The sequence below is a fragment of the Dromiciops gliroides genome, chromosome 4 (assembly GCF_019393635.1).
Source record: "Dromiciops gliroides isolate mDroGli1 chromosome 4, mDroGli1.pri, whole genome shotgun sequence".
NCBI classification, from domain to species: Eukaryota; Metazoa; Chordata; class Mammalia; order Microbiotheria; family Microbiotheriidae; genus Dromiciops; species Dromiciops gliroides.
Window position 1 is genome coordinate 179,308,045 of NC_057864.1, and position 18,796 is coordinate 179,326,840.

Here is an 18,796-nt window from a genome sequence, read left to right on the forward strand (position 1 = left end):
GGAGTGCCATCTCTGTCCTGAAATGGACAGGGTGGGGAAAGAATCGACACCAGCCCTGGTTCCACAATCCATGTTGATCTTTCCTGGAGGAAGGTCAGAAGGGCTTGTAGACTCAGCAAGGCCCCCCGCGTGGGCGAGGGGTGAGGCAGCCACAAGGTTGTGTTTCACCCAAGCTCTCCAAGAGGAGCTAACTGGAACACACACAGAGCTGGAGGCCAGGAGGCGTTCCACGTGGCCACCCAAACCACCATCAGCTGTCTCTGAGCTTTGTAGGTGGCCAACCAAACCACCCCTACGCCTCCCACTGTCAGAATCAGGAGGTCACATATTGCTCCTGTGGCAGGGTAGCACTGTCCACAGGGAAAGGGGAAGCTATACTCCAAATGTCCACAAGGTAGGATATTAAAGGAGAACACTTCCAGCTTTGTCAGTGCACACCTGACTTGCCTTCTATCATACTGCAAAATCTGTGGGGGAAATGGAAGGAGAGGAAGGTTGCTGAGCTGCGATGCCCTCTGCCCAGCCTCCTCTATCCCCAGCCTCCTCTATCCCCAGGCCCCTCTTGGCCTCACTTTGCAAGCTTTACAAAACTTGAGGTCTCTGTTCCTCAGGCTGATTTTTCTCTGCCAGACCATTCCAAGGTAAACCCAGTACTATCTTCTTGATTCTTCAGGGCCCAAACTTTCCCAGGACCCTTTGAGTTCAAACATTTAAACCTGCCCACGCAGAAAAGGAAAAGGTGCACCTAGGTGGTCGAGAGGAGGGAACTTCCCCAACACCCTGTCATTCCTGCTCCCTCCGCCCTGAGCAATTCCTAAATGAGGAGTCTGTTCCCCAGCAGGTAGCCTGGATTTTCAGAGAGCTGCACCAAAGAGTTCAGCTCAATTTTGGGGCAAACAAAAAGGGAAGCCAGAAGGAAGGCACAGATGTGGACATCCATGAGGTCACAGGCCTGGTTCCAACAGCTGCTCTCCCACAAGTTAGCAGGACATAAGACCAGAGGATTTAGAGCTGGAAAGCACCTTAGAGATCCCCTAGGTCCTGTGAGGTTGTCATAAGCCTGTCCAGGTTACACAAAGTGCACAGCTGGTATTCAGACCTCTGACCCCACCTTTACACTACATTTAAACCTGGTCCTTCTCCTCTAACTGGATGAGAGGAAGTAAAGCCGGTGATGGAAGCATGGCCAACAAAACGTGACAGCACTGAGGGGAGAGATGCTTTTCTTTAGAGACTGTCATAGAGCATGTCCTAATGACCACCTGAATTCAGTCCAATGTTAAAGATCAGTAGAACCTTCAGACACCCAAAGCCTGGACACCCAAAATATCCCAGGACACTCCATGGGCCTTGGTGATTTCCTCACACCAGGTTGCTTCTGGGGAAGCCTTTTCTACCTCCCAGCATTTCCTGGCATTTCCTGAGCACAAAAGCAGCTTTCACCATGTCAGTGCCTCCTCCAGGTACTATCCACTATTCCAAGGAGGCAGTGCTTGCCCTTTTGGGCTGGAGAAAGAGTGAGCACAGATTAGCATAACACAAAGACCTAGGAAAGGTGAGCAGGGAAAAAGGAAATCCAGGTCCTGCTTCAGAAGGTCCCAGAGTGCAGCTGTTAAGTATCCACAAAACATCTCCAAGAAGGTGTCTGTGCATGTGTTTTGCCACAGAAAGCCTCTTTGTTAAAATTCACAAGAGTTCCTGGGGGAATACTAGGCCTGTTTTGTGAAAGGGGGTGGTGGGGTGGAAATTAAATAAAATAAAAACTTGTGATGTCACCCAGCATTTTAAAAGAGGAAATAAGACACATTACACATTTGGTGGGGGGGAACCCTCTGTATTCAACATCTGTAACCACTCAGCCCCCTAGACTGAAGTGCTCTGTGGAATGGATGTGGTTAATCACTGGGTGACCTACAGTTCTTAACTATGCTAGAGACAGCGCTGAAAGACAAGACTCCCAGCCTGACGTGTGCATCCTGCCAAAGTCCAGCCTAGGCGTGAGAGGCTTTGGTTCTGGGGAAGGGGGATTCGGGGGGTGGGGGGTGCACAAGATCCTTTACCATGTGCTCCCAAGCTGCAGATCCTAAATCTCCCTCTCCCCAGAACTGGCCAATATACTAACATTTTAGCTAAAAGAAACAACTGCAGGGGGAAAAATATCCGTATGTATTTAAAAATAAACAAATACATATTTCCAAAGGGTTAAGCCTGACGAAACGGGTTAGAGAGTAGATGGAAAGGTAGGGCAGTGCCACTGCTGTGAAGTCCTCAAAAAGCAGTGGGCTGATGGGTGAGCATGTCAGGGTCCTCTGTTCAGACAATCTTGTAGCATGAACTGTTCAGAAATGTAACCATTCCTCCTGGTCCAGCTCTGCAGAAAAAGGTGCTACATACCAATCATTCACAGGCTGCAAGCTGGTCCCAAGGCCAGGGTGAGCGCCTGTCTTCTGAGGATTTCACCACAAGGAAAGAGATGAAAGTCCAGTTCCAGATGTCCTGCTTTCGCTTTGAGGCCTCTCAAGCTAAGGGCAGCCGTGCTCCCAGTGGTGAGTTTTAAACAAAAGTCACTGACGTTCTGGGTCTCAGTTCCATGTGGGGGACCCACAACTGCACACTTTGTGTCAAAGCCCACGGCTCCCTTGTCACCGTCGCCGGAAAGCGCGGGAGATCCTCCAAGCATTCGGCTCCTCATAGCGGTTGTACAGGGGCTCCAGCCGCTGCTGCTTCTTCTGCTTGCTGAGCTTTGTGGGGTCTGAGACCTTGAAGAAGGCTGGGGCAAACTCCACCAGCCACCGGGGATCAATGGTGGTGACCTCCCGCATGTATTCCTTGGTAGTCAGCACCAGCTCATGGTATACCACCCTGGGGAGAAACAAGCACAACACTCAAAACTGGGGGCCTGGCCCAGAACAAAACCTTCCCCCATTCAGGCACTCTCTGGGTTTCTATTTTGTTCCTTATTCCACTGAGCTCTGCTTATTATTAATGTGACACTACATGCTCGTCCTTTGGTCTAGGGAAATTTGGCTTTTTTCTGAACCAAAGCCTCTTGTCTCTCCTGCAAATTGGAGAATCACACCCATGGTGAATTGCAACAACCATCCCAGTGTGAACACACCCAGAGATCCACAGCCTCAGAGAAATCAGTCAGGCTAATAAGCACTGGAAGAAAATATGATTCCCCTATTGAGACCTGTAGAAGCCAAACTTGTGTTTCTGATCCCCTTAGAAATAATAGGACTATCTTCTCTTATAACATGACTAATGCAGAAATATGTTTAATGTTATTATATATATATATATATATATATATATATATATATATATATATATATATATATATAAAAACCTATATCAGATTACCTGCTATCTAGGGGAGGGAGAAAAATTTGAAATTGGAAATCTTATATAAACAAATGTTGAAAACTATCTCTATATGTAACTGGAAAATAAAATACTTTTATTTTAAAAAAAGAAATAGTAGGACTAGAAAACAAATGTTGAAAGCCATCTTTACATGTAACTAGAAAATAATAAAATACTTTTATGGAAAAAAAATGGAGGGGGGAAACCCACATTATTTTGGAAGCAGACAATAAAGAAATTTGTTTTGTTGAAGTATACGTAAAAAAAAGAAACAGTAGGACTAGAAGACATGCTGAAAGAAAGGATAGGAACACATATTTAACTTTGGAAATTTAAAAGAAACTCTCCAGAAGACGTGGGAGTCTCATGTGATTATGTGTGAATAATGATGGGAATCAAGACTTCTGTTGAAGCTAGAACATCTATCCACCACTCTTTGTCATTTCATACACAGAAGTGTACAGGTGGGATTCCTCCACCACCTCGAGTGCCCTACATTCCTCACAATGCTGACTTACCATTCTGGCTGTCTGTTGAAGAGAGCACTGGAGGGATGGATGTAGACCACCTGCTGGTCAATCAAAGTTCGATAGCCCTCCTGGGGGTCCTTCTTGGCAGCATTTCGGAAGAAACCACTGCAAATGGCTTTCTGGACACGCACTGTAGCCTTGCCACAAGACACCACATCCAGCTTGTGTCTAGATAGCAGAACAAAGGAAAACAGGAGAAAGACATGGGACCAGTCTGTTGTCAAGGTTGGTCAGACACCCACACCCACTCTCAATATTATTCCCCACTTCCTCTCTCCCTCTCTCCTCTCTCTTGATCAGGAGGTCCCTACTTCCACCACTAAATATCAAAGAGGGGCAGTTGTTTTTACAGACTGGGCAACATGTAAGCACAAATCACTCAAGTACTTTCCCAAAATAAGAGTTTTAACTTTTAAGGTCTTGATTTTGGACCAGTTACTTCCATTATGGGTTTTTTTTAATCACAAAGAATCTGTCCCCCTTTGGGGGATTTCTGCATCACTTGGAACAAAAGAACGAGTATAAAAAAATGGAGAAGATGCAAAGATGAGTTTGCAGGTGGCAGTGGGGTGGTTAGGTTTTTGGGTTTTTTTGGTGGGAGGTTGGCAGCTATATATGTAGGGAGTAGGAAGGCAATAATCATGTACATGTACAGAAGGTAGAACAGAAGCATTCACTCTATGCCAAGCCACACCAAAAGATTCTGCCACAAATGCTTCTGGTCTTACATGGTGAGAATGAGGGGGGCAACATCAGATTTTAGGCTCACCTATCCATGATGCCCAACATCTGTTTACGGATGTCCTGGGCTCGACGCAAGGAACGAGCCTGTATGAAATTCTCATAACACCAGGGGTTGGAGAATTTGTTGTTCTTCCAAGAATTGTACACAGCCAAGAGAGTGAGGTGGTCACCTTCGGTCTGGTGGAATTTGGCTTTCTTCTGATCTGCAAGGGCTTGTTTGTCCTGTCAATCAATGGAGCATAAAATTATTCTCTTCTTCACAACAGCTACTTATTCCTACCCAATCCAGATCTAAAGAACCATTGCCCAGGCCGCCCCCCAAAAGTGTCCCCACAAAGCTAGCTCAGTGTGCCTGCCATCAGGGTGAGGCACTGAGAATACAGGCCTGGACCCCCCACCTTGGGCCTGTAGAAGACATTCTGCACTGACAGCATGGATACAATGGTGAGCATTTCCTCACTGCAACCCAGATGCACGGACATGATCAGCATCTTGCACAACATTGGTTCCAAGGGAAACTCCGCCATCTAGAGGGAGAAAGAGAAACTATATTTGCTTCCTTTCAGAAAGGCCTCCCCAGGAAGGGCATGTAGAGAGGACACATCCTGGAGCCACACCTTCCCCAGACCCCTCCTCCAAAGGTTTGTAAGTGCAGAAGAACTGTGGTCAGGAGGCAGGTGACAATTTGCTAAATCTAAGCTCTTGGCCCATAAAACCCACCCTTAGGGGAATCGATTCTGACCAGAATGTATTAGACTAGGGAAAGGAAGCAGCTTCTTCTAGATATAAAACCAGACTTCTGAATAGCACACGGTGACAGGGTGAGATGTGCAGGCTCAGGACTGCAGCCTGAGAATGGAACTATGTCCACTGGGGGAACCCCGAGTGCTCACTGACCTTGGGGAATAGGGAGTGAGGAAAGGGGGTGGCGGGCACTGTGAAGCTGAACCTATGACCTACCCTGCGGCCCAGACGGGTGAGCAGACCCTCATCGTCCAGCGCTCCCAATGTGTACAGCTGCTCCATGGCTGTGATCAGAGTTTCCATTGGGGGAGCATCCATGAAGTCGAAGGAAAGCAAATCGTTGATGCCCATGGCCTGGATGGGAAGGGAGAGAAATGCTATCACTCCATTCGCCAGGCAGCCGGAATGACTACTTACTTACTGGGACAAAACAGAGACTCAGACACTTCCCTTTCAGGCACTCTGTACTAAATTAGTCCTGGGTCCCTCAAGTGCAAAAGAGGAAGATTACCAAAAAAATTACTAATGGCCAGCAGGCTGCAGGAGAACAGGTTATGGGTGCCCAGGGCTTAGAAGAGGAGAAGAGAACGTCCTTCCACCTTTCAGAAATCTTCATCTTTGTCCCCAACAAAATTTAGGTTTCCATGAAGGGTGTCATTTCACAGAAATTCAAAACCCATGCCCCAGAACAGACAGTAGGACACTGTCTTATTTCATTTCTCTAGCTGGCCTTTAAGAGCTTCAAGGCCAGATCCAATGTTTTCTATTCCCTAAAGTTCCTAAGATTTCTGTTCAGTGTACTGGTCTCATTAAATGTAGGCGTCTTTTGGGCCATTATATCCTCTTTGCTAGAACAGCAGAGGATGGCAGATTTTTTTTCCTAAAGATAAATAATAAATTACAGTGGAGCACTCTGCACCAATAAAGTGACAGGGCTCCAGAGGAACATCAACTGTCGTGGGAACAATGCCATCATCTGGGAAATTACTCATGCAGCCACCACTGCCAAGAGAGAATGAAGCTCTCCACTGAGGACTAGAAGAGGAAGAGAAATTATTCAGAATGAAAACCAAGCTCCCAAAGGACCAGTCTGGATTTTGATCTTACAGCTTAATTTTCATTTTCATTTTTTTTGGTGTTGGCTTATTTGTTTTGTTTTGATTTTTCAAAAGAGTGGAAAAAGGACCTAAAAACAGACTCTTTAAGAACCTGTTTCGACAAGAACTGTAGATTTAGAACTGGAAGGGATATTAGTTTGATACTAATTTTATTTTTCCAATGTCATTTTTCATACTATTAAATGAAGTCCTAAAAAGTCAAATGACCAATTTGTTGTACCCCAAGGGAAAAAAAAAAAGATTGGGTCTGGAGAAGAAATATTGGCTCAGCTACTGGGCAACCCCTTACCCCAACTATGTGCATTTGACTCAAAGCAATTGGCTTATGATGTTTCTTGAGTATTGACTGGAGATTCATAAAATTGAGGTTTATTTAATAAAAGTTTTATAATTGGGTTTTGCTAACACTGAGGCCTGGAGGCAGCAAAGTAGTTCAGTGGATAGAACACTGGGCCTGTAGTTAGGAAGATCTGAGTTCAAATCCAGTCTCAGACACACACTAGCTGTGTGACCCTGGGTAAGTCACTTAATTTCTGTTTGCCTTAATCTACTGGAGAAGGAAATAGCAAACCACCACAGTATCATTGCCAAGAAAACCCCATGGACAACATGATCCACAGGGTCATGAAGAGTTGGCAACACTTCACGTAATGAGACAGTGGTGTCTACCTTGAGAGAGAGCACCGTGCTGGCTAAATTAGTCCTCTGGATCTCAGGCACATTAGTGGTCAGCATTTCATCTCGGTAGGCACGTTCTGTGTAGAGCCTGTAACACTTTCCGGGCCCTGTTCTCCCAGCTCTGCCTGCTCTCTGCTTTGCCTGAGCCTAGAAAGGTAAAGAAGAAGAAATAGCACGCCTGTTAAACAGCTATTAAGGTGGAAGAAAATCATTATAAGCAGGCAACAGGCTACTGGCAAAATCCTAAATGGGGCCTGGTTTCTTCCACTATCACTCAAATCATTTTTAAGACCACCAATGTCCTAACTCTCATCCTCTGTATAACAGGATATTCAAACAGCTGCAGAAGAATGATCCCAAATGAAGCAACTACCAAGGAGGGTATGAGCTTGACTTCAACACCTACAGCCCAGAAGGCAGAGCAGGCTGCTGCAGCTACAAACCAAAAGGCAGTCTTTGTGGGTCTGGAGGGAAGACAGACCAGGACATGCTAAACCTGCACACAGTCCAAACGATCCAGAAAAACACCATAATCAGCAGCATCTTAGCATGACAAGCAGCTGACTGGACCAGGGTGATTCTCTGAACTACTCTTGGGAGACCTCAATAATCTAGAGGTTCTGGGTCTCCCACTGAAACAAGAAATGGTAACAGCAATAGACAAGTTATCAATTTGCTTTCTCTACTATGGTCCTTTGCTGTTATAATTTGAGTAGCAGAATGTTACAATTACTAGGAAAACAAATCTGCCAGAAATTATTAGTGTCTTGGTCATTTGTATCTATGTATTTTTTTTAACGCGCTCTTTCACCAGAGTAGGCTAAGCTGCAATGTGGTAGAGTCCAAATAAGTGGTTCTGAAAAGGTTCTGCAATTTTTGAAATTGAAAAATACCACTCTATAGATTTAAAACTCACAAGCACACCCCCTTATACCATATCCAGATTAAAAGGTATAATATTATCCTTTAGAAAACTTATCCTCAAAAACACTGTAAAATCAAAAAGCAGAACATGCAAAACTTTAAAGAAAAATGCAACCAAATCTTTCAGGAAATATGCTGGTGAGTCTCATCTGCGAGCTGACCTCTACTCTGAAGAGGGCCAAGTGTATGTACCTGAGAGATGGGAGTCACCACCAGTTGGTCGATCCCAGTCTTGGAGTTGTACACTTTCTGCTTCACAAACCCAGGGTCCACTACGTAATAGATCCCATCAATAGTCAGAGACGTCTCAGCAATGTTGGTAGCAATTACAACCTGCAGGTGAGAAACACAACTAGTTGTGGCAGCTGTTTTTCTGCTCAAAGGGTATGCAGTAAACTTTGCAACTCAAAGGGTGTGAGCCACTGGGACACATCGCCAAGGAAATATGTACGTCTCCCCTCTGGAAGTCCTTACAACAAATAGAGAAGACAATTCTATCTGGGAGAGATCGGGGATGCTTGCCGGGTAGCAGGGGGAGGGGAGGAGGAGGTCCTTTCCAGATCAAATTTTGTAAGAAGGAAAAATCATCCCTGAGCTGGAGGGGGAAAGGACAAGGAGGGGGAGGAAAAGGGGAAAAACCAAAGCTCATCAAAGACCATTTTACTTGGATAAAATTGCTATCTAGCTCACTGTCAAGACCCAATGCCAATTACTAAAATTTTAATTTTCCAGTGCCTTGGGAAAGCAGAGATTTTCTGGTATCGCATTAGCCAAAGCAAAAGGAGATTTTTCTCTTGCCCTCAGGGACATCTAAACTACAAAATGGGCTCTTCACATATGTGGAACATGGGAGAAAATTTTCCAACCATAAAAGGAGGGTGAGAAATTTCATCAGCTGGGTACAGCAATATACATGATCTAAAAGGTTATTAGTCTCGCTTTGGCACTGCCACAATTTTTCTACCCAGAAGTCTAGCTAATAAAAGATGATGCCTTGGGAAAAGTCAGTGCTAGGAGGCTATAGCACAGCTTTGAGCTTGCCAGCATCGCACTGGCCCCAAGACTGCCTACCTACAGCTTAGCCACAGAAACTTAATGCTCAGAAAAGACAGCTGCCATCAATCAATCAACAAACACTTTTTAAGGGCTTACCATGGGTCAGAAACTGTGCTAGACCCTGGGGATACAAACAAAGGCAAAAACATGGTTCCAGCCCTCCAGGAGGGCATATTCTTTATGGCTTAACTTTTTTTTGGGGGGGGGGGGCACAATGAAGGTTAAGTGACTTGCCCAGGGTTACACAGCTAGTAAGTGTTAAGTGTCTGAGGCTGGATTTGAACTCAGGTCCTCCTGAATCCAGGGCCAGTGCTTTATCCGCTGTGCCACCTAGCTGCCCCTAGGAGGGCATATTCTAATGGAGCACTGCAACTGGAGTCAGGAAGACTCATTTTCATGAGTTCAAATCTGACCTCAGACACTCACTAGCTGGGTGACCCTGCGCAAATTACTTGACCCTGTTTTGCCTCAGTTTTCTCATCTGTAAAAATGGGCTAGAGAAGGAAATGGCAAATCACTGTTATCTCTGGTATGTGACACAACTGAAAAATGATTGAACAATAAGATATAGATAAAGCAGAGATGCTAGGCAAGCTGACAGGAGAGGCACTAGCAACTAGGGGGACCAGTAAAGTCCTCCTGGTGGAATATGTGCTTGAAGGAAGCCAGAGATTCTAAGAGGCAGAGATAAGGGGGAAGGTTCAATAAAAAAGCTGTATGCATCTAAGACTGGAAAGGTAGTGAAAAACTTTTAAATGCCAAGTGAAGAACTTTATTTTGAACTTGAAGGTAACAGGGAGCCACAGGAGTTCATTGGGCGAGGGTGGGGGGGATGGTCATACTTTAGGAAAATCAATGACAGCTCTATGGAGAATGGATTGGAGTTGAGAGAGTCAAGTGAAATGAATAAACATTTATTAAGCAAATACCTAGTGCCAGTTCTATGACAAGCACTAAGACCTGAGGCTGAGAGATCAATTAGCAGGCTACTAGAGGGCAGGGAGTCAAGATGGTGGAGTATCAAGAAATACAGTGTGCACCGCCCCCACCCCCACCACCCCTAACCACTGCCCCAATACCCATCCTCAACTCCTCCATTCAGATCTAGAAAATGCACCAGACTGAATCCTGATGCCAAGGGAGGGAGACAGAGAGGCCTAGAGACACTGGTCTACCCAGAAGTAAGGCATGCAGAAAACTCTACATGGGAAGAGGCTGAGCACAAGGGCATGAGGAGATACTAAACCCATCCTGGGCCCAGGGACCTTGTGCAGGGCTGCAAGGACAGGTGGACACAGGAGGGGACCTGTGCCAAGGGGTGGCAAAAGAGCAGATCTGGGCCTTGAGCACTGTAATTCCATATCAGAGCCTAGCCTGAAGCCTGCAGAGTAATAACCAGGGCAGAAATCACAGAGCAAAGGGAAGCCCACAGCAGTCCACTGTTCCTCGGATCTAAAACCAGGTCAGGAGCTTACAGCACTCAGACCAGGAGGGAAGCAGTCAGACTTTGCCATGGATCAGACCACTCTGGGATCTTAAAGGTCCCATCCTTAACTGTCCCTGAGATCCTAGAACAATGCAATACTCAGTAGCTCAAGAAAGCAACTAAGAGGACCAGCCTATATCTTCCCTCCACAAGTGTGCAGAGCCTGGCCCTAAGATCAAGTCTCAAGTCAGGAAACAGGCTTGAAGAACGAGAAAAACAAAAATAATCCCACTAAGAAAAACTAGTGACAGGGATGCTCAAGATACAAATCCAGAAGAGAATGACTCCAAAACATCTATAAGCAAAGCCTCAAAGAAAAAAGATGGTTTGGGCACAAAGTCAAACATAATTCCTGGAAAAGAGGAATAATTTATAAATGAAATGAGAACGCTAGAGTAGAAAACTGGAAAGGTAATAAGAACATTGAAAAAAGAATTGGAAAGGGAATTAATAGCTTTACACAAGAGATACCAAACTTTGCCTAAGCAACATACTCCTTGAAAACTAGAATGGACCAACTAGAAGCAAATTACTAAATTTATCAACAATAAATCTCAAAACAAAGTCAAAAGACTGAGAATATAGGGGGAAAAAAGGAAAAAGTATCTCAAGGCAAAACCAACTGGACAGGAAAACAGACCAAGAAAAGAATTTACGAATCATTAGACTAACTGAATACCATGGCCCAAATAAAGGCCTAGACATCCTATTTCATGAAATCTTTTTTTTTTTTTTTGGGTGGGGCAGTGAGGGTTAAGTGACTTGCCCAAGGTCACACAGCTAGTAAGTGTCAAGTGTCTGAGGCCAAATCTGAACTCAGGTCCTCCTGAATCAAGGGCTTTATCCACCGCGCCACCTAGCTGCCCCTATTTCAAGAAATCTTAAAAGAAAATGGCCCAGATCTCTTAGAACCAGAGGGCAAAGTAGAAATAGAAAGAATTTATCAGTCACCTCTTCGAAAATGCCCCCTAATGAAAACTCCCTATTATCATCAGAGGTCAGAGAGGGAGTCTAATTAAACAGAAGGTTGGTTGATGAACCTAATGAGCTTAAAAGGATGGAAAGAGAGGGGAAGAAGACTACAGTAGGTAGGGGAAAAGAAAGGAAGATAATGAAAAATCACCTCAAAATTAAGATTTACAAGTTGAAGTTGATACAACAAGAAAGAAGGGGGGAGAAGTGGTTGAATTTGAGCATCACTCTCATATGAACTGGTCAAAGAAGGGAACGATACATACACAAACACACACACTTACACAGAGTTGGGCACAGAAATACATTTCACTTAACAGATAAATAGGAGATGGAAGGGATAAGGAAAAAGAGGGAAGGAGAAATTAGAAGGGTAGATTAAGGGAGAGATTAGTCCTAAGCAAAAACAAACAAAAAAAAATCTCTAAGAATATATAAAAATATTTATACCACTTTTTGAGGTGGTAAAGAATGGATATCCATCAACTGGGGAATGGCTGAATAAGTTATGATATGTAAATATGATAATATACTACTATACCATATGAAATGATGAAGGGGAAGGTTTCAGAAAAACCTGGGAAGACTTAGAGGAACTTATGCAGAGTGTAGTGAACAGAACCAGGGTAGCAATTAATACAATGCAAGACTCTAGGAACTCTGATCAGCAAAGTGATCAACCAAGATTCTAAAGGACTAATGATGACACATGCTACCCAACTTTACACACACACACACACACACACACACACACACACACACACCCTCATTCTGCACAGAGTACCTCACTTTCTCTCTACACACACATATACAAACACATGTAAACACATATACATACACATATTTATTTATTTAGGGCATATGCAATATGGACATTTGTTTTGCTTAATAAATATGTTTTTAACAGGAGTTCTGTTTTTCTTTTGTTCTCGATGGGGGCAGCGTCAGACTTTTACTGATTAAAAAAATTTAAATTTTCAAAAAAGACTATTGCGAAAGAACAGGAAATAGAATAGATGCCTGGTGATTTGGGAATGGTTAAATAGTATATGAATGTCATGGATTATTACTATGCTGTAAGAAATGATGAATGTGAAGGATACAGAAAAGCACAGAAAGAATTATATGAACTGATATCAAGTAAAGTAAGCAGAACCAAGAAAACAATATACACGACAATTACAACAATAATGAAAACTGAATCCCACAAACCTGTAACCATCAAGCTTGGTCCAAAGAAGAGCTATGAGAAGACAGCAGAGGACCAAATGTATGGGATATTGTGTCTAATAATCAGACAGTGGGAAAGAGATGTAAAGACAAAATAGATAAATGACAATTTACTTTTTCAAAAGGCAACTGCAATAGTTCAGGTAAGAGCTGATGATGTCCTGTGTAAGTGGAAATAAGAGATGTTTATGAGAAATGCTGTGAAAAAAGAAATGTTAAGATTGGCAGCTGACTGGATCTATGGGGTGAGTGAGAGTGAGGAGTCAAGTATGACACCAAGGTTTTAAAGCAGGGCAACTGGGAGGATGGCAGTGCCCTCAACAGTCATAGGAAAGTATGGGAAGAAGGAAAGTTTTAAATGTCCAGCAGGCAGCTTGTGCTGTGGGCCTGCAGATTGAGAGAGACTAGAGTTGTGAGAGATCTGAGAACCACTGCACACATCTGTGATCACTGAGCCCATGGGATCCATAGATGAGATCCAGTGATATAATAGAGTAGAAAGAGAGAGGGGTCCAGCACAGAGTCTTGGGGAATAACCATAAAGACCTGAATGATATCTAGCAAAGACGACTGAGGAGCTGCCAGACATTCTGAGGTAGACCAAGAGAGCAGAAAATGAACAAAGCTTACATAAATTTTATGCACTCTCAACATGGCTACTCAAAAAAATGTCAGAGACATAAGCAAAGTGAATCAATTGGGCATTACCTTCCTGCTACCAGGAGGAGCTGGGTCAAAGATCCGGGTTTGCATCTCACTCGGCAGAGCAGAATACACAGGGAGGATGATTAATTCAGGTACATCAGGTCCCAGAGACTTCATGCGCTCATACAAAATCTCACAGGCAGTATCGATCTCCTCCTGACCAGTCAGAAACACCAGGATGTCACCTGCATAGAGGAGGAGTAGTGGTATTCAGACAGGAAAAGAACTAAACCAAGTCAACCAGCAGCTGGCAGTTACATTTTTCACTTGACCAGCATGAAAGCCTTGCCCTTCAAGAGATCAGAATCATAGTAGTGGGGAAAAGACACATTCATAGTGTGAAAATATTTTCCTGACTTGGGGGGGACTAATCTAACTGGAGGACTAATCTGGGGACTTTTGACTAGCAGGCTATCTGACTGCTATTAATTTAATATGGGCTGTTTAAAAGTTTCTCCACACTGCTCCCAAATTGACAAGCAAAAGATTAAGAAGCCTCTTAATTAAATAATCAAAGCAGAATTTATTTATAAAAGTAAATGTAGGAGCAGCTAGGTGGCACAGTGGATAGAGCACTGGCCCTGGATTCAGGAGTACCTGAGTTCAAATCCAGGCTCAGACACTTGATACTTACTAGCTGTGTGACCCTGGGCAAGTCACTTAACCCCAACTACCTCACAAAAAATAAAATAAAATAAATAAAAGGGGTTCATTAAAAAAAAATAATAAATGTAAGCGATAAGGGTTAAGAAATGCAAATAATACAACCTTATCTCCAACTTTCTCCTTCACTACAACTCCCTGGTGCTGATGGCCCCCACTGAATAGCCCCCTGCTTCACTCTTTAACTCTCCTCTCTTACTCTTGTCAGCCGGAGCTCTTTCTCGATTTCTCCAACCTCCTTACAGTCCTTCTGTTCTCTTAATCTTCCGGCCTCTTTCTCAGCTTCTCTAGCATCCTTTTCTCACCGACCTCTCAGTGTGTAGTCTCCGGATTTCTCTTCTCTTAATCTTTCGGCCTCTTGCGTCCTCCTAGTCCTCCAGCATCGCTGGCTCCCCTATATATATGTTCCTTCTCTCCCCTCACATGCCAAGCTAATCTGCCAGCTGCACTACGGCTGCGCCCAGCGGGGCTGCTGCATGCCTGGGACCTCTGCATGGGCTATGCTTGGGCCTGGCAGGACAAGCCTGGGATCACAGGGCAGCTCCCCTCAGGGTGTAGGGAGCTGGGGCTCTTTTTTTCCCCCCAGCCATCTGACCTGGCATCCTGAAAAGCCCACAGGGCTTTTTTGGCTCAGCTGAAGTGGAGGGGGAGGGGCACCAGCCCCTCACACAGAAAAAACCCCTGAAAGCCTAAGGCTTTTTAATCTCAGCCCAAAGGCAGGGTCCCCAAATCAAAATAAATTCCCACAATAGCCAGGCATGTTAGCCTAGGAGTAAAGCAGTCCCATTCTCTCACCTGGTGGTTCAGTTAAATGGATCTGCATGACTGTAATGAGGCTAGCATCCAAGTAATCTGTCTCAGGTTCTTTAGTGTAGAGAATTTCCACTGGATATGTTCGGCCTGGAATGGTGAAAATGGGAGCTTCGTAGAAATACTGGGAAAATTTCACAGCATCTAATGTGGCAGAGGTAACAATCAGCTTCATGTCTTGACGTTTCTGCACTGTCTATTAAAAGAAAAGGGGTGGGGGGGAGACTTTGGTCATACTAATACACACAACCAAAAGAGGATGGTTTTTACAACCTATTGTGAGACCAATTATCTTCCCCCAACTTCCTGCCCATCCTGCTCCCATCTGCTGGAAGGTGGCAACACCAGGAGCTGTCTAGGTACCTTTTTCAACAATCCAAAGAGCACATCTGTGTGAATTGTTCTCTCGTGAGCCTCATCCAACATGATAATTGCATACTGGGTAAGGTCAGGGTCAATCAAACACTCCCTGAGCAACATCCCGTCTGTCATGTACTTGATGACTGTTTCCGGACTGGTGCAGTCTTCAAAACGAATAGTGTAACCCACCTGTAAAAGGAAAGAAACAAAACCTCTTACTTAAACTCAAATTTCCTTATCATTGTAATCTTCAAGCTGGCTACAACAGAGTATCCAGGTCAGCTGGTTGTCCTGCATAGCCAGACTCATTATTTTATTTGATAAGAGGACCACGGTAAAATTCAGATCTCCCAGCTTTTTACCAGGCCCTCCAGTAGCCCCTTTCTTTGGCCTCTTACCTCTTGTCCCAAGCAACAACCAAACTCCTCAGACACTCTTTTGGCCACTGACATCGCCGCAACTCTTCGAGGTTGTGTGCATCCAATCTTTCCCCTGGCGGTGTAACCTGCCTCGGCAAGGTACTGTGTGATCTGTGTTGTCTTGCCAGAACCTGTCTCTCCAATGACAATCAGGATCTGATTGTCATGAACAGCCTAGGATACATTAGAAACAGATAAGAAATTGCTAATGAATTCTAACAAACACCCCAATCTGAGAGAAACACAAATTTTTTGCCCGTGGCTCTTTTATCATTCTAGCTTATGGCCCACTGCTAATTTCACTCGGTCTAGTACTATGGTCTACTAAGCACAATGTCCCAACAAATGAGAACTTTGTTCTAGTCCCCAGGTCCAAGTGTTTTCATTTTTAATAAAGAACAGGTTTTGTAATGAGACAATGATTTTTTAAAAAATGCTTTCAAACTTAAGTCATATTCATTTAAGCATGTTCTCCACCCCCCCCCCTCCCACCCACCCCCCCGGCATGTTTTGAAAATCACCTTTAGATTCACCCATGCTCTCTTCCAGAGAACCTTGCCCGCAAACGACCTCCTCTCCTCTTTAGGAGAGCTCCTTCCCCACTTGACCATAAACTAACTTCTCACCTGAACAAGCTGCTCTTTAAGTTTGAAGATGGGGAGACTTTCCCTCTGCTCGATGATTGACAGCTGGGTCTTTTTACCATAAGATGCTTTGTTGCCCCCAAAAGCATGCTTCTTCCACTCTGGGATGTCATTAGGCATCATCCCAATGCCCCGCATGTTGGCAGCAATCTGTCTCCCATCCACTACAGAGAAAAACAGACCATTTAGTGGTCACCAAACACACTCCTCAATACTACCTGCAACCCAGGGTACCAGACTAACATGACAAATGGACAACACACATGCTGTTGCCTCAGTTAAACTGAAATCCCTGCAAATATAATTATTAGCTTAGGTTCCTTAAAGTCTGGCTTTCTATGACCAGGAAAACAATGCTGACAATGACTGTTCTAATATAAATGGCAACAACAGGCAATAGGCTTCAGGTTACATACAAAATGGGTAATCTTGCTTCTAGAAGACGAATGCTGAAACACCATTTTTCCTACTTTAAGCAGAAAAGTAATGGATTTGGACTTGTTACATATGCTGCCTATCATTGTTGCTATGTCAATTTATTTTGCTGTTTTTGTTTAGTTACAAGAGAGTTCTATGGAGGAATGGTTATTATTAAGTGTTTTTCAAATATACAAATAAATCTGTTATCTCTTCAATGTGGACACTCTTTCCAATGATGCTTTTTTTTTTAATTTTGGTTTAAAATTTTTTTTTCACTGATGCATTTTTGTTGCTCAGTTCTTGTGCTGCCAAATAGAGTTAGAGAAAAGCATGAAATCAAGCTAACTGGGCCCACTACAATCTCAACTGGCCCTAATTACTGCTAGTTGTTGCTGTTTAGTTGTTTTTTTAGTCATGTCCGACTCTTAATGACCCCATTTAGAGTTTTCTTGGCAAAGATACTAAAGCAGTTTGTCGTTTCCTTCTCCAGTTTATTTTACAGACGAGGAAACAGAGGAAAACAGGGTTAAATGACTTGCCCAGAGTCTCATAGCCAGTAAGTGCCTGAGGCTAGATTTGAACTCAGGAAGATGAGTCTTCCTGTCTCCAAGCCTGGTGATGCCCCAATGATGTATATCACAACCTATTCATGCGTGCTAATCTTAAATTCAAGATCTCCCATTGCACCACAGAGAGTCTACCCAACACACTGAAAGCCTGTCTTGTTTTCTCCTGACCATCAGTAAGATACCAAGAGCATACTCATTCCTCCTTGTCTACCTAGCTTTCATTCCTCATGCCTGCCACATGATCAGCCTATATTTTCCTATCATACATTTCACCAATTACATGTTTTACTCCTATTCTTCTTCCTTCACTGGTTATATGTTGAAGCCTATTCACATCTACCATGTCTTTCCATTATACTGTGTGAGACTTATTTCCAAGTCTCTAGAAACTGATATATTTCCTGTCTTGTAGTCCTACTACCATAGTAGAATATCAATAATAAAAAGATAGGCCTGTTTCCAGAAGTCTGAAATCATTAAAAATACTACACAATTTCCTGAAGCCAATCCAGGCTTCTCTACTAGTCCAGATATATGTATGTATGTATGTATGTATGTATGTATGTATGTATGTATGTGTATGTGTGTATGTGTGTGTGTGTGTGTATGTGCATACACACATAGATGAATATCCTTTAGAACAAGATCAGGCAAAAGATATTCATCCATTTGTTCTCTACAATGTAGAGAGTCAGGCTAAAACTCTTTTGAGGTGAGAGTTCTCCCTTGGGAGGCTCTGCAATACTACATGGCTAAACGTAATCAGCACAATGCTGAACACAAATAGGAACCACTTGAGGACACCTCACTATCCAGGGGAAATCCCTCCTCGACCTGTACCCCTCTACATTGTGGTGAACATCTTTGGTGAGCATACACATCCTCATTTTATGTTCCACCTGATATTTATGATGAGATAATCACTGAACAAGTGACCAGTTATTTTTACTGTTATGCCATTTAAGGAATTTAGAATGATTTTGATTATGGATAGGAAACACCTTTCTGGTAGACAGTCTTTAAGGAGGTATTATACTCTACTGAATCAAATACTTTTTAAAAAAGCATTTGGGGGGGCAGCTAGGTGGCACAGTGGATAAAGCACCAGCCCTGGATTCAGGAGTACCTGAGTTCAAATCTGGCCTCAGACACTTGACACTTACTAGCTATGTGACCCTGGGCAAGTCACTTAACCCTCACTGCCCCACCCAAAAAAGAAAAAAAGCATTTGGGAAATAATAGTGGTATAAAAAATGTTCAACTGTAGTAACAAAAACAAAGCAGGAAAAAAAAAATATTTTTTTTAAATTGCAAAAAACATTAAAGTAGATACCTTGCCTCTGGGACATTTTCCCAGG

General features: G+C 43.6%; 1 protein-coding gene across 1 annotated transcript in view; it reads right to left on the reverse strand.

The window, feature by feature from the left end:
• Positions 1-2,150: 2,150 nt before the first annotated feature.
• The window catches only part of DHX8 (DEAH-box helicase 8), a 31,712-nt gene continuing 15,066 nt past the window's right edge, over positions 2,151-18,796 (reverse strand). The window contains exons 12-23 of the mRNA XM_044003037.1: positions 16,432-16,613; positions 15,785-15,979; positions 15,390-15,575; positions 15,012-15,222; positions 13,557-13,738; positions 8,297-8,437; positions 7,172-7,327; positions 5,601-5,738; positions 5,039-5,167; positions 4,666-4,862; positions 3,885-4,064; positions 2,151-2,862 (exon numbers count right to left, since the gene is read on the reverse strand). Coding sequence (XP_043858972.1) covers positions 2,643-2,862; positions 3,885-4,064; positions 4,666-4,862; positions 5,039-5,167; positions 5,601-5,738; positions 7,172-7,327; positions 8,297-8,437; positions 13,557-13,738; positions 15,012-15,222; positions 15,390-15,575; positions 15,785-15,979; positions 16,432-16,613 — 2,117 coding nt within the window. The 3' untranslated portion in view covers positions 2,151-2,642. The remainder of the gene's footprint in view (positions 2,863-3,884; positions 4,065-4,665; positions 4,863-5,038; positions 5,168-5,600; positions 5,739-7,171; positions 7,328-8,296; positions 8,438-13,556; positions 13,739-15,011; positions 15,223-15,389; positions 15,576-15,784; positions 15,980-16,431; positions 16,614-18,796) is intronic.